The sequence below is a fragment of the Strix uralensis genome, chromosome 21, assembly GCF_047716275.1.
Source record: "Strix uralensis isolate ZFMK-TIS-50842 chromosome 21, bStrUra1, whole genome shotgun sequence".
NCBI classification, from domain to species: domain Eukaryota; kingdom Metazoa; phylum Chordata; class Aves; order Strigiformes; family Strigidae; genus Strix; species Strix uralensis.
In genome coordinates, this window is record NC_133992.1 from 12807292 (window position 1) to 12821418 (window position 14127).

Consider the following 14127-nt stretch of genomic DNA (forward strand, 5'->3'; position numbering starts at 1 on the left):
AGAGCTCGCCTTGGTGACCCGAGGCTCCCGCGGGCTCCTCCGGGTGAGGAGAGGGGGCTGCTGAGCACCGCGGGCCTGCGTGTGCCCGCACCACCCGCTGTCGAGCGGCCGACGCATCGTGGGGGTGGGTCGTGTCTGCGTGTGGCCAGACAGCACACGTGGGCTCGCTGCACCTGTGAGCTGTAACTCCGGTAGGCATCGGGTTTTCGTGACGGATAACGTGGAAGGAGTGCAACTGCTGTGCCGCGCAGCAGGAAGGGGCTGGGCAGCAGGTTCCTCCGCCCTCTGAACACGCGTCAGTACATAACAGTTGCCCTGTAGGAGGTCCCAGCAATTACTGCTTTATAAATCTGGTTTATCCCTACAAAGATACCGGGGCAAATGCAGTGGAAGTATCATTTTGGTGTTTTCCTTACTGAGTCAGGAGAGGTCACGAGCACTGGGGATGCCTGAGGCTTGGGCAGAGGCTCTTGCTGCCAGCCCCTGTGCGTGGCAATCTGCTTTTCTGCTGCTCCTCCACGTGCTTTGGTTGGCTCTTTGGAAGCACTTGGCAGAATAAATTGACGGGTTGTGTCAGCAGCTTCCAGGTATGTTCCTGGAGGTGATGCTTGTGGGAGGAATGTTTAGATGTGACTGTCCGGCCAGTAAGGCAAACATTACCTTGGAAGGAGAAAGCCAAGGTGAGAAGTACGTGGCAGTGGGAGAATCACCTGCCATTTGCTGTGGTGCAGCACTCTGTGGCACACGTGGTGCCTTATCTTCTCTGCAGAGGGGGGGGGGGGGGGTGTTGGTTTATCAGGGTGCCTAATAACAACTCTCAGGCAGTGTACAGAGAGCTCCTGATAGAAGATTTCTCCAGTCACTGAATGGCACTGCACTGTCTGGTTTGCTGACATATATCTGTTCTTTGGCTCCAGTTCCTGCCATAATTATCTGTCTAATATCTGGAAAGACAATAAATAACATTTATACCCTAATCTTGCATAAAAAACTCCCTGTGTTCTGGTTCTGGGTTGTTTCTGCAGAAGAAATAGCTTTCAGAAAGAAGAGGCTGTGCATTAAATTCATCCCTCGAGATTCCACAGAGGCAGCGATCTGCGATATCCGAATCCTGGGCAGATCTAAGCAGGCCCCCCCTCAGTACACGTTCATAGGGTAAGTACCCCTCGCTCCAGGAGCTTCCTCATAAACCCCGTTGGACCAAGGCCGAGCACCCTCTTTTCCTGTAATTACTAAGTAGTAATTTGTAAGAACTGAAGCTTGTCCTTAGAAGAGCCTACCTGAGAACAGGCCTTACTGAGCTTGATGTAGGAATTAGCTAACCCCCTTTTTTTCCCCATTAGACTGGTTCTCACCAACCGAGGTGTTTGTGAAACCCGTCAGCGCCTGATACTTGTGCGCCTGCACAGCATTTGCTTGTGGCATTAATGTGTCTGTGTTGCTCACGCAGGGAGCTGAACAACATGGGCATTTGGTACCGCATGGGCAGAGTTCCACGCAACCACGAACCTTCCCAGCCTGCGACTCCTCCTTCCCAAGTACCGTCCTCCACACCAGCTCCTAACCTGCCAAGGTACGTTTTCTGCTTTCCAGCCCCTCCTGCTGGATGCTGCCTTGCGAACCTTCCCTGGCGGAATCCAGACCAGGGTGCCACATCAGTGTGAGCGTTACGTGGCATGGTCCGGTAACGAGGGAACGGGTCGTTCTTTCAAGTATCTGCCTACTGGAAATCCCTTTGGCTGTCATTGTATAAAGACATATGGGTGAAGAAGTCAGAAGAAAGAAGCCCCCAGAGAAAGGGAAACAGCAAACTACAACTTATCTTTGCTTTAAACTGTGCAGGATGTTGTAGTTTCCAAAAAGTACACGTGTGTCACCCCTGGGGCGTGGGCCAGAAGTGTAGCCAAGCTGATGGCCCTCCTCAACCAAGGGGAGGAAGAAGCCTTCACACAGATTTCAATGCACAGGGAGACAAGTTCTGCTCATTCCCCAGAATTGGTCCGCTCGTGGTTTGAGGTACTGCCCCTGTTTTTTCTCTTCTTGGACCCGACTGCTGTGCTCCAGTGCTGGTGCTGAGCAGGCTGAGCGGTGCCCCCAGGCGGACGCCTGCTCAGGGCCTGCGCGGGTCGTTTTCCCGGCGTTATAGACAATATTTGTGCGTGTGTATGGATGCACGCGCTTGTGTGTATCTAGCAGGAGTCCTGTGTTGACAGCTTGCTTCCTGGATTTCTCTGGATGAAGCAGAGTGTTGTTAAGCCACAAGCCAGTGCAGACAGAGGTTAAACTGCGCTTTACGCCGCTGGCGTTGGCTCGCCGGGGAACGCAGCGCCTGGCGTGGGGTGGGCTCCTGCCGAGGAGGCTCGTCCCCGGAGCTCCAGGCCGGGCTGGTGCCAGGGGACAGCACGTTCTCTGCGGGTCCCTTTGGGCTTTGGCTTCATTAGGCGAACACGGATTTTTGCAGGAGGCATTTAGCGCTGCAGACCCGTTTACGGTGTTACAATAACCGTTGAGAGCTGGGATTTCGGAGGAGGCAGCGGGAGCGAATTCCAGGGGGATGGGTTTGTGTGCAAAGGTCATGCTATCGTCCTGTCCTCCAAGTCTTGATTTACAGGTCACTTCAGAGAGTGATGCTCTTAAATGGCTGTAAACTTCCCGAAAAATCTATCGGGTGTCTTGTGAAGGCACGTGTGTACCTCTGAGCCTTCGCCCGTGACCCAGACTTAAATCCACTGTCTTGCGGTGGCTCTTGGAGCTCCCCAAAGCATCTGGGCATTTCTTTCACTGAGAGTTCTGCCTGGTCTCTTGCCACGCTGTGGCATGCTGCTGGCGGTCCCGTGCTGTCAGGTGTGCTGCAGGCAGACATGCTGTCTTGCTTCTCAAGCAGAGATGGAGGCAAGAGAGATGAAAAGCCAGCAGTCTGCTGGAGGTTTCAGCCTGCCCCCCCGGGAGCTGATACGTTGTTTTGAAGCTCCGCTGGACATCAGCTACATGCTAGCACAGGCCGTGCGAGATCAGAGGAAAAGATGTCTTGATTTTAGAGCACAGATCTTCATTTTCTGTCCGCAAGAAATTCCTGCCTGGGCAGATTTCCACAATAAAGAGAAAAAATTATCATAGCAAGAGAATGTCAATGGCGGTCCTTAATCACTAAGTGTGGAAGGGTCACTTTATGGCCGAGCAGGGAAGGCTGCAGAGCAGCGTCAGAGCTATTGGGAACGGGGCCAAAATTAGAGCTCAGAGCATCAGCGACAGTCTGAAAAGAAGTGTTTACAAGGCTTATATATTTTATAACCTCTTGTTGTACAGTTTATGGTTTACAATGGCTGCAAGGAAATTGGATCAGTTTTGTTTTACTTGCCAAATAAAGCAAATGTCAAAATAGTCAATATAAAATGTATTCTAATTTGGCTGAGTTAAAACAGCCAGTATGCAGTGGAATAATTGAATGTTACATTAATGCCTCCTAGTAAAAACCACCTGTCTGTAGCCAGCTCCACTCTCATGCCCTGTGCATGATTTACAGGTAACTTTTACACCACCAGCCTGATCATTCAAAGCATCTTTCATGTCTGTTTTTTTACTCTGATTATTTATTATCCAATATATTTGTTAAGAAATAGAAATGTATATAAAGGTGCATCCTGCAAATATTTCATTATTATGGGGAACACATACCACTTGAAAGCCTTTCCTAATACTTTATCAGCAATGTGGTAAGTTACTCAACACTTAATGTTTGTGGAAGATTGTGGTCACAAGTAACCTCTTATTTTTACATCGCCATAGAGAGATGAGGTTGCACTGGTAGCCAGTTTGCTGGTTTATTCCACATAGATGTATACTGGCAGGAACAGCAGCGAGTTGCTGATGCTGCTGTGAGTGCTGAGAGAAAATGGGTGAGCAGTGCCGAATAGAGCGTGTGTGGAGATTCTGCCGTCGGGCTGGTCAGGTGTTTGGCTGCTCTCTTCAGCTGCTGTCGAGCATTATAAAATAATTTTAAATCAAGAGGGTATGCCTGGGTGCTTCAGAACAATTGCTAACGCTGGACATAAACTAGACCAGTAAAAGACACCAGTGAGCTTCTGCACAGCAAAACCTTCCTGAATGGAAGGGCTTTTGCTGTGGGAGACGTTTGTTTCTGCACCGGCCATGTTTCCTGCTCTGATCTGTGATACAAAGTTCCCGGTGGCAGCGGAGGGCGGCACATCAGAGCTTTGTCATCTGTCGGAGGTTTGACCTCCCCAGCTTGCTGCGCGTCAGCGATGCTGCTTCCACCGCTTGTGTCGCGGGGTTACGGCTCGCGGTCGGAGCTGCACAAGGGGAGGCTTTGTTTGATATTCGTGCTGGACTGCACACGTTATTTTTCAGCCGTTTCTCCTCCTTGGTGTTTCCTACTGCAGGCATCTGGCTTAATGGGCTCTATCGGCAGCCCTCACGCACCCCAGCAAGGGGGGCATGCTGTGCTGTGGAGCACAGCCCTGCCATTGTGCAAGGCATCAAGCTGCTTTACTGTCTTTTCTCTCCAAATTCTGCGACAGCTTCTTGGCACTAATGGCAGCCTGGAGAAATGCACTTGCAGTTTCCCATCCTAGAAGGCTGCGTTTGTTGACTTGAGTCACCAGTGGGAGTTTAATGTGACTTTCCTCAGCAGCTCTGCACTCAGGGCCCACGCTCACCGGTGCTGCGTGGTGACACCCCTTTGGGGAGCGAGAGGTGATCCTCCCCCAAAAGAGGTGTTAGTAACGGGTAACTCGCCCGGCCCTTTGCCCACTTCTGCCTCGCTCCGCCTGGGGATCGGCGATTGCCAGCGTGTGGGCTGGGACCTGGCACGAGCGTTTGAGCAGCATCTCAGGGCTCAGCCCCTCCATGCCCTGAGCTCTGTCGGAGCAGGCTAGAACAGGGTTTGTGTGTGATGTTCTCCTCTTCAGGTCCAGTTCCAGCCTTTTGGGGGCAAGTCCCCGACTTCTGTGAGTGCTCACAGAGCCAGCCTCGAGCCATTTTTCCTTGTGGGTGCCTGCGCGATGGCTCCCGTCAGCCGTGGTGCTTCGTGAGCCCGCGTGGCTTCTGTGATTCGGGAGCGCATTCCGCATCCCTTCCCGAGGTGCGGCAGGAGTCTCTACCACCGTCACTCAAACAGCCCTCTCACAATTTGTCAGCTGCAAGCAAGATGTCAGTCAGTGCTGCTGAAGTGTGTTTTACAGTGACAGACATAATTGCACTTAACTTTTTGCGTGGATGTTATCAATCTGTGACGGATACTTTGGGAAATGGAGCACTCTGATTGCAGATGATGTGTCACAGGCGTTTAATCTTCCTCTCGCAGAGACCAGGATTCAGTCACAACTTTTACTTGTTGATGTCAGGTTTTGAAAATGTAGATTCGCGCTGACCCTGGGAATCGTTCAGTCATTTAGTTTGCAAGGCTGTCATCTGAAAGGTTAATGGCTTACCAGGGAGAAGGAGGATCTTGCTGCAATCCACTTGTATTCGTATCATGTGTTAGCGTGGCTGGGCGCTCGCCGCTGGGGTTCAGGAGGGCAGAACTTCCTCCTGGGCTGCCTCTGGCACGTCTCCATGGCCGCTCGGATTGAGAAGCCCAGCGCTGGGGAGAGGGCAGGCCAGGCTGGGGCAGGGGTGACCCTGAGCTGTGGGTCTCGGTGGGGCTCACGGTGCCCGCTGCCGCCTGGGAGGCAGAGCCCCGAGCCGGTCACCGGTGCGAGACACGGGCGAGCGGAGCAATGTTGGCCCCGAGTGCCGTGCCTCAGGCGTGCCCGGTGACCGGGAGAGGTGGCAGCGCCGCGGGACGCCTGGCCTGGCCGGGAGAGCCCAGTGGTGCAGGAGGGACTTGCCGTGCTGGCGGGGTGGTGGTTGGGAGCACCGAGCATCCCGCCCGCGGGGCTCCTGACGCAGCCGGGCACCAGCACCAAGGAGGCACCGGTTTGCGGAGCCAGCTGGGGAGAGGGTCGGGAGAGGGGCACGCAGCGCTGCCAGCCGAAGCTGGCACAAGGTAGCCGGGTGGAAAGGGCACAGGGTTTTCTCCCGGTTGGCAAGGCGGAGCAGCAGGGCTGGCCCCAGAGGCAGCGAGCGTGGGGTGAGCCGGAGCCAGGCAAAGCCTCCCTGTGCACAGGGGGTCTGTGGGGGGACGGGGGTCTGTGCCTCTCCCTGCTGCTGGCCTCCTCCCCGGGGGTCCTGGCTCTGCTGCAGTGGGGCTGTGTGCCAGGCCAGCCCCGGGGCCCCCGCACACGTCTGTGGTGGCTGTGAGTCCTGCCTGAGCCGCAGGGCTAATAAGCTACGGGAAGGGCTCGCTGGCGCTGCGGCGCGCAGGGCTGGCAGCTGCGGGCCTGGCAGCCGTCCCGCCCTGTGCCTCCGTCCGTGCCGCCGAGCGCTCGGGCCTTGAAATACCGATCTGGCAGCGCATCGCACCAGGGAAGCGCTGCTCTGGTTTTGATAAGAAGATAACAATTGCCCTACTTAAACCCCTGAAATAAGAGCAGGATGTGTAAATTTTCCTCCCGTGCTCCCAATTACCTTTTAAATAGTTAAACTACCCCTCCTTAGGAAAGGGAAATGATTTGCTCCTGTTCCTCTGCTCCCAGTGGAGCTTAATGTTAAGGAATGTAAGAATTTCCTTTCTAGGCAGAGAAGTCTGATTTTTCAAATTGATTTATTAATGGTGTTTGAACTTTGTCATGTAAGCTTGGAAAATGATCAGTGTGTGGCTTTCTGCTGGAGGCTGATGATGTGCAATAGGTGGCAGCTAATAAAGCAGCCCCAGCCAGCGGTGCGGCACAGAGCGGGACTGGCTCTGCCGGTGAGCGTCTTCCCGCGGCCGCGGGCTAATTGAAGGGAAGTGGGAAGCCTTTTGCCTCCCCTGTTTCTTAAGTAGCTACAATATTATTTAGAAATAACTATCTTAACTTTTTCTTTAAGACGTTTAAAATAAATTTTATGGAGAGTCTGTAGAGGAAAAGGTTCCAGGGTTTCAGTGCTTATTCTGCTCTGGCGTGGAACAAAGCCAAGACTTCAGAAAGCTGCCGCGGGCCCGCGGGCAGACGCCGCTGGCAGCCCGATGGCCAGGATCCTTCCACAGAGTGGGGGGGTCTGCCTTAAAGTCCCTCATCGGACCCAAATGCTACCAAATAAGGAGTACTTTTGGATGGACGTTTCTGGTTTGACTGGAGACTGCTCTGAGAAACGTTGCCAGTGGGATCTCCGACAGCCTGATCCTTTCTGCAAAATGCTTCCTTCTTGGTGGAGTTGCATTTTCTAATCTGCTTCATCAAAAGAGCTCTAAAGTGAAACTACCTTCTGATTTACAACTAATAAAACATATTCTTTGGCTTGAATGCTCAAGTCACTTGTATCGTGAAATACAGGACAATATTCCTAGTTTTAAAACTACGTACCCTGCAAGAGGCCAAGAGCGGTACAAGGGCTGGGTTTCACATCCCAGTAGCTGTGGATAAAAAAACCACAATGAGACTGAAACAATAAGCTGGAGCTTGGAAGAAGTGTTTCCACAGACCCCTTCCAGTGGGTATGGTTAGAAGCAAAATTTAAGGATGAAATGTCCGTGATGAGTGTACACTGTGCAAATCTGAACGTGATTGTCTGAGTGGGTAAGGGGTGCTGGCGTACGTTTATCCAGAGTCTGTTTCCCATAAGGAATTTGTTATGAAGCTGCCCTGACCGTATGGCTTAGATCCAGCTCAGCTGGATGAAGACGTGCAAAAATTGGTCAGAGTCCAGTATGTTTTAGTGGTAGAAGATGATGATTAGGAAAAAATGTTTGAACAATACGCGTGGTTTCCAGGCACAAGGATCCCTTGCAGCAGCTGAGAGAGACAGACATTAACTGTAGTTAGAAGAAGTCTGATTGATTTAGCTGATTTTGAGGATGCATTGAAAAATTTGGGGAGTGCTCTGAGTGAAGAGGCTTCGATCTCCTTAGAGTCATTTTTCTTTATAGAGCCCTGCTGCTGCTACAGTAATATTCCTGGAGGCATGTTTTCTTCAGGGTATAGCGTAGGGTCATTAAGTACGAACCGAAGGTATTCATTCAAAGACGCTATATACTCACTTGTTAAATAAGCCCTGCGGGGGAATCGAGCGTTTTTTCCCTAAAACTTGTGTTGTCTGCTATTTAATATGATCTCTGCCACTGTTGATTTGTAATCTGTGCTTTCACCCTGAAGTGCATGTGGTTGTGTTCAGATATTTCCTTCTTTAAATCAATCACTTTCACCATTTTCCAAAACACTTCTTGAGTTTATTGCTTTTAGTAAAGTGTTTGGACTGTCATTATTTATTACTGGCAAAGTGCTGACAACGTGCTCTTCCCAAATGAGTCTTTATGTGGAATATTTGTTTAGCGGGTTGTGCAGGGCCGGCGTCGCTGCTCCCCCGGGGCTGGGCTGTGCCTGCAGCACCCCGGGGCTGGGGGCTCGGCCGCAGCCCCCCTCTGCCTCCGAGAGATGCTTCTCGTCCGACGCCTGAGCCCTGGCTTTGTTGTGCTGATTAATTTGACAGAATTTAAAATCCTAACCGCGGAAGCTTACACCATGTGTAATTTATCTTTTTGGAGTATTTCTGCTGTTTGGCAATTTTTCCCTACTGCTTCATTATCTGAAAACTCCTGACTCTGGAGAGCAGCTAGTGAAGGATGTGGAAAGCTGCGCTCTTCCCGCTGCAGCCTCCAGAGACACCGCGCTGCTCATCTAAGACAACCACTTCATAAGCACTTCATGCTTACAGTACGAGGTCTCCGTTCTTTGATGCAGTCCTCTGCCTATAACAATTTAATGGGCTACAGCTCAGACTTCCAAGCAGCGTAAATTAAACTTGTTGGGTTTTTTCTATTGTTTGGCAGCTGTTCTATCCTGGTTACTTAAGTCCTCTGATCTAAATTAATCCCTGTATAGAGGAAGCTGCAGGAGCTTCATTCTGCATTAAGCCTTACATTTTGGGTCGCTGGTCTGCAGTAGATCACGCTCCCTTGTTAGCGTCATCGGGGTTTGTTCCGTTCAGCTGGGGATTGCTTTAGTTTTGACAGAAGAGCGCAACATCCTTTCCCCCTCTCCTCGAGGCGTGGTCGTTCCGGGGGCGCTGCGCGGAGGCACGCTGTGTGCGCTGCCTCGGTACGTCTGCTGCAGACAGGCCTTCTCCCCTCTGCAGCTGGCAAAATGAAATGGGTAGATCTAAAAGTGGAAAGAAGCGTTCACTCCCTTTTTCATTCTCCCATGCGCTTGGGCTTTTATAAAATCTGAATCTGGCACCACCAGCTCTCATTGATTTTTGGGAAACAGGATATTTTAGTAGCTTGGAATGAGATGAAATGCTTGCAAAGCCCATATGTTGCTTGTTTTAGGGAAAGGGTCAGGAAGGTTTTAGAAAGTATTTAAATATTTGGTTTACACGATTAGAATAGATTGTCTGGAATGAAGTCCATTACCCGAGGTGATTCTTGCCTCACAGTTTTGTTTTTCATTGCAGTTCTTTGGAGTATGAGGTAGGTGTTCTGGCATCGCAATGCCTGAGCACAGTAAAAGTTAAGGACTGTGAATAAATACTGTAGATGGGATTCTGGACACTGCCAGAGCCGTAGATATCTGCCGTGGGTTGTCTGTGAGCTGCAGTTTGGAAAATGCATTCTGCTAGGTGAGCGGTTGCTGCGAGGTCCTCTGACGTCTGTCAGCAGCTCCAGCAGCTCGTTTCTTAGAAATGGGCTTTTTCCTGCCTCCATAGGCAAAGCTTTCAAGTTGGGTTATGTTTCTTGAGAGCTCCAGCCTGATATTAAGTTCTTGTAGGTGTGTTTTCAGTTTTCTACAGCTTGGAATTTAATTGTTCTGTCCTCAGTTTTTCATGAGGCATGATCTTTGCATAATCCATTGATTATGGAAGATATGATTCTTTTTATTGGAAGGTGTTCCTAGGAGACTGCAGTTTTTGCGGCACCGCTCTTTAAGTTCGTTTAAATTGCAGTCATGACGGTGGTACGTCAAAGACCAGGACAATCCCAGTCTGCAGCATGCAGGATGGTTTCTAATATATTTGGTAACGTGGAGCGGTTCTTAAAAGTTTTCCCTGATTTCTCCACCATGGTCATCCAATCCAGTTGGAAAGTGAAAATTTAGCATTGTTCTTTTGCTGTGCATTGTTGATATTTTTATATGAATTACGAAGCATCCTTTGATATCTGGCATTTCCCCTTATGATGTTACCTTTTATGAGTACTTTCCCCCTGACTTCAAAAGCAGTCCATCACCTTCCTGCAGACAGTTATTAATAACCGATTTGGAACTGTCAGGCATTCCTGGGCCTGTTTTATGCGAGTTTCTCTACAAAAACGTTCAAAAAGTGACCATAATGTGCACAGACCTCAAACCGCCTTTGCTAGCACGTGAAGGATCTCTCTTATCACGTGCTGCTTCTGTTGCTGGTGTATGTGGACTTGTTCCATAGATTTAATGGCTGAAAGAAAAGCTGAAGTTAAGAGAGTAATTAAATCTGCTCTGTCCTGAACTGTGCTGTTGCAGTAGTTTCATCCTGGAAATTATTGTATGCTGGGGAAAAATATTTTTTACATTTAACCCGTGCTGGAGCAGTGTGGTTTTGACTTTGGTGTTGGAGAGCGCGGCTGGAGCCCCGACGGCCTCGCCGGGGCAGGCGTGTGTCTGTCCTTCCTGGCAGCACCAGATCCACCTCGTTGCCTCCCTCGCCAGGGAGGAAGAAAAGTGCTTTTTGTGATGGTTCAAAAGGAAAATAATTGGCATGGGGATAGTTAATGTGAGTTGCCATTCCTTAACATTAGAGATTCCACTAAAGTACTAATAATTACTGTTAATATCTTTCAGTGGAAACTTTCAGAGTAAACGAGCACTGGTTGAGGCAGTATTTAACGGCATGCTGCTGGCATGATAAGAATGCAAATAAGCGTTATTAGCCTAATGATTTTGCTGTCACCATGGCTGTGCAGCAGTAGTGTTGTGAATATGTCATGCAGTACCCGTGAATTTGGAAAGTGTGTCAAAACACAACTTCAATTAGTTTGCTCTAATTATGGCTCTAGAGAGTTCATAACTATATCACTCCTCATTAAAAGAGATCTTCTTATATGGATTAATACAGCACATAAAGGGATGTTTGAGCGATCTGAGGCAGAGCTGTGCAGAGGGAGGGCGCCCATGGCGTGGCGGGAGGGGCGGTGGGTCCGGAGCAGCGCTGGGCTCCGGCCCCGTCCCGTGGGTGCAGGGCAGGGGCTGGGACCCTCCTGCGCGGGGTGGGCAGCAGCTGCAGTGTCCCTCGGCACAGGGGCCTGACGGGTGACACTGGGCAGGCTCTTCGGTTTAAAAAAACATAATGAAGTAATCAAACCCAAACCAAACCCAGCAAAACACAGAAGCCCTAGGAGGGACCACACCTGATGGTAAAATAGAGATCTGGCCTGAAAGCTCTGCTCCGCTGAAGGTGGAGGAGCGTGGGCAGCCTGTGTCCGTGCGTCTCCCGCCCGCCCCCCCGGGGTGTCCATTGTCTCTCTTCACTCCGGCCTTTTCCCGTTACCCCACGTTACCCCAGTGCGTTCTTGCTCTGCAGAACGGGGAAGAGATTCTTGTGCTCACAGGTGAGCAGTTAGTGAAGGGTTAAAGTAGTAATTGTTTAAATCTTTTAGGCTTTCCTCCCAGTTCTGTGATAATTTGATGAAGAACTTCACCCTAATTAAATATTCAAATTAGGAATAAGTGTCAATATGGCTTCCCATTGCCTGGAATGATGATTAATTGTATTCAAAACTCTAGTGGCCGCTGTAATCTAAACCAAACCGTTGTTCTTGATTATTTCTGCAACACATTTACCATGTTTTTGTTTTAAAATTTAAACTAGTAATTGATTTGCCATATGCCGCAGAGCTGCACATACTTTCACGATATGTGTTTAGGAACTTGGGGACTTTGTAATTGGGATTTTCTTGCTTTTCAATGGCAGACTCTTTTTTTTTTTTTTTGTCTTCTACAATGCAAAATGATTTGGCTTTCACGACGCGTAAGGAAAATGCATTATGCAATCAACTTAGTAGGTATAAGTTATATTGATTCTGGCCAAAGTTTGCATTAATTTAAAATAAATTAGACTTTGTTTCCCATTTTTCCCTGCAATGTCATACTTTTAAAAAAGGGAAGGGGGAAGGGGGGAGCTGATCTTCTCGCAATTACTGCCCTCCGTCTGGTGGTCTTGCAGCAAAATGGTCTCCTTGGAGAGATCTGGCTGTCCTCGGCGCGGCTGGGTGGGAGCCATGAAACGCCCGTGTGTCCAAAAGCGGCCGTGGCGGGGGGCCGCGGCCGTCGTTTCCACGTGCCCTCGTGACAGCCCCTGTTCAAGCCCACCGGGGCTGGCGGCTGCTGGCAGCAGCGGCTGAATGGGCGCTCTCGGCTCCTGAGCCCTGAGTCCGGAGCGGAGAGCAGACGGGATACCCTGCGGAGTTGGGCAGCGAGGTCTGGATACGTCATCTCCTGCGCCATATCCAGGCGCGCGTGGTCAGGCCCTCGGCCGGCGAGCGATTCATTTTAATTACACGCGTGGAGCGTGTGCTCTGCTTCAGCATATGGCGCTCGGAAGCCTGGCGCGCGCCTGAGCTGCCAGGCACGCTGGTAGCGACTGGGGACTTGGTTCAGAGAGTCTTTTTGCAAACTGAGGGCTCGGAGCTTTGCGGGAAGGCTGCTGCCGGCGTGCACGGAGCCCGCAGCTGCTCCTGGCGCGCACACGGAGCCCGCCACAGGACTGCTGCTGCCGTGCTCCGGCAGGCTTGGTGGTGGCTGTGGAACAGGGCTGAACGGAGGGGAAAGAGGGTCGGCCTCTCCTGCAGCAGAAGCTGGTAGAAACTTTTGAAATACTCTGCTCAGAAATGGGCCTTTTAAGTAGATCTGCTTTGTTTACTTCCGAAGCTATTCCCGCTGTTTTGTTTGGGGTGAAGAAAGCAGTCCCCCGTACGAGCCAGAGAAATTCAAAAGTCTTTCTGTTAGCTGTTTTGGTGCCTCAGAAAGTATTTTTGGATACTGCTATTAAAAAACAAATGAAAAGCGTGTAATGCCTACAGGCAGTGGTCTTCTGTTTTAAAGTGTGTTCATGACAAACCTGCCTCTGCTCACAAAGAGTCTCATATGGATTGTGTTTTAAATAGCAAACTCTTAGCCAAATTTGAAAATATTTTCACACCATCTTTTTTTGGTTAGAAATAGCTTTGGGAAGCACAAGCACACTCAAACTGATGTTTGCTTTTTCTTATTTTATCTGTGCTGTTCACCATCAGCTGCATCAAGGGCTAAAAATACATAGGCCTTCACAAAATGTGTGCTGTTTTTAAAGGCAGATAATTTCCAGATGATCTGCTCGGTAGATAAAACCTGCTAGCTGAGAACGTGGATTTGATGCTCTGCTGGAGGACGCCCAGGGCCCTTTTGTGCAGCTTGGGCGTCCGTGAGGGGACACAAAGGCCTTGTTCTGGCAGGGGGGCGATGCTGAGGCTCTCACCGTACCCAGTAACTCTCGCTCCTGTGGAACGGTCGCTGCTGCCTCTGCCTCCTGCTGTGCCTCTCTGGGAAGAGGGAGCATCCTCATTACGCGTGGCAACGCAGTCCAGAAGATTAATGATAGCATTTGATAAAAATTCACGCAGACCTGGGACCAGCGTTAGAAAAATATAGGTTCGAATTAAAAGGGAAAAGCCCAAATCTCTCATCAAAGCATAGAAATCCGTGGGCCATCAATAATGTCACTAGCAGGAAGTCCTTCCTGGCAGCAGGCTTCTGGGCAGAGCCATGTCCCCTGCGGCCAGTGGCCTTGCTTGTGCTCACCCGTGCCTGGGTCCATCCTCGGTGCCAGCGGCTGGCATGGAGCAGCTCCAGGCTCCAGTGGCTTCGTGAGCAGCCCCGGCCCGAGGGCCCGACGGGAGCGGGGCCTGTCGGGTGCCGCGTCCCGCCCTCCCATGCCGCCTGTTCCTGGGAAGTCGCCCACCTCCTCTTCTAGCCTGTGCTCAGGCTCGCCGTGTGCTGGATTTTCCTGAGCTACCGAAAATAGTTTCAACTTCACGTCCATGAGCTCTGCTTTTTCCTGTTTATAGGGAGGTTTAATGGA

At 50.6% G+C, this 14127-nt stretch overlaps 1 protein-coding gene across 7 annotated transcripts in view; it reads left to right on the top strand.

The window, feature by feature from the left end:
- Positions 1-14127, top strand: part of MVB12B (multivesicular body subunit 12B) — a 66869-nt gene that overhangs the window by 17643 nt on the left and 35099 nt on the right. For all 7 annotated transcript variants that reach the window (XM_074891666.1, XM_074891668.1, XM_074891661.1 and 4 more), the window contains 2 exons: positions 1026-1155; positions 1451-1573. In XM_074891666.1, the coding sequence (XP_074747767.1) occupies positions 1026-1155; positions 1451-1573 (253 nt within the window). The remainder of the gene's footprint in view (positions 1-1025; positions 1156-1450; positions 1574-14127) is intronic.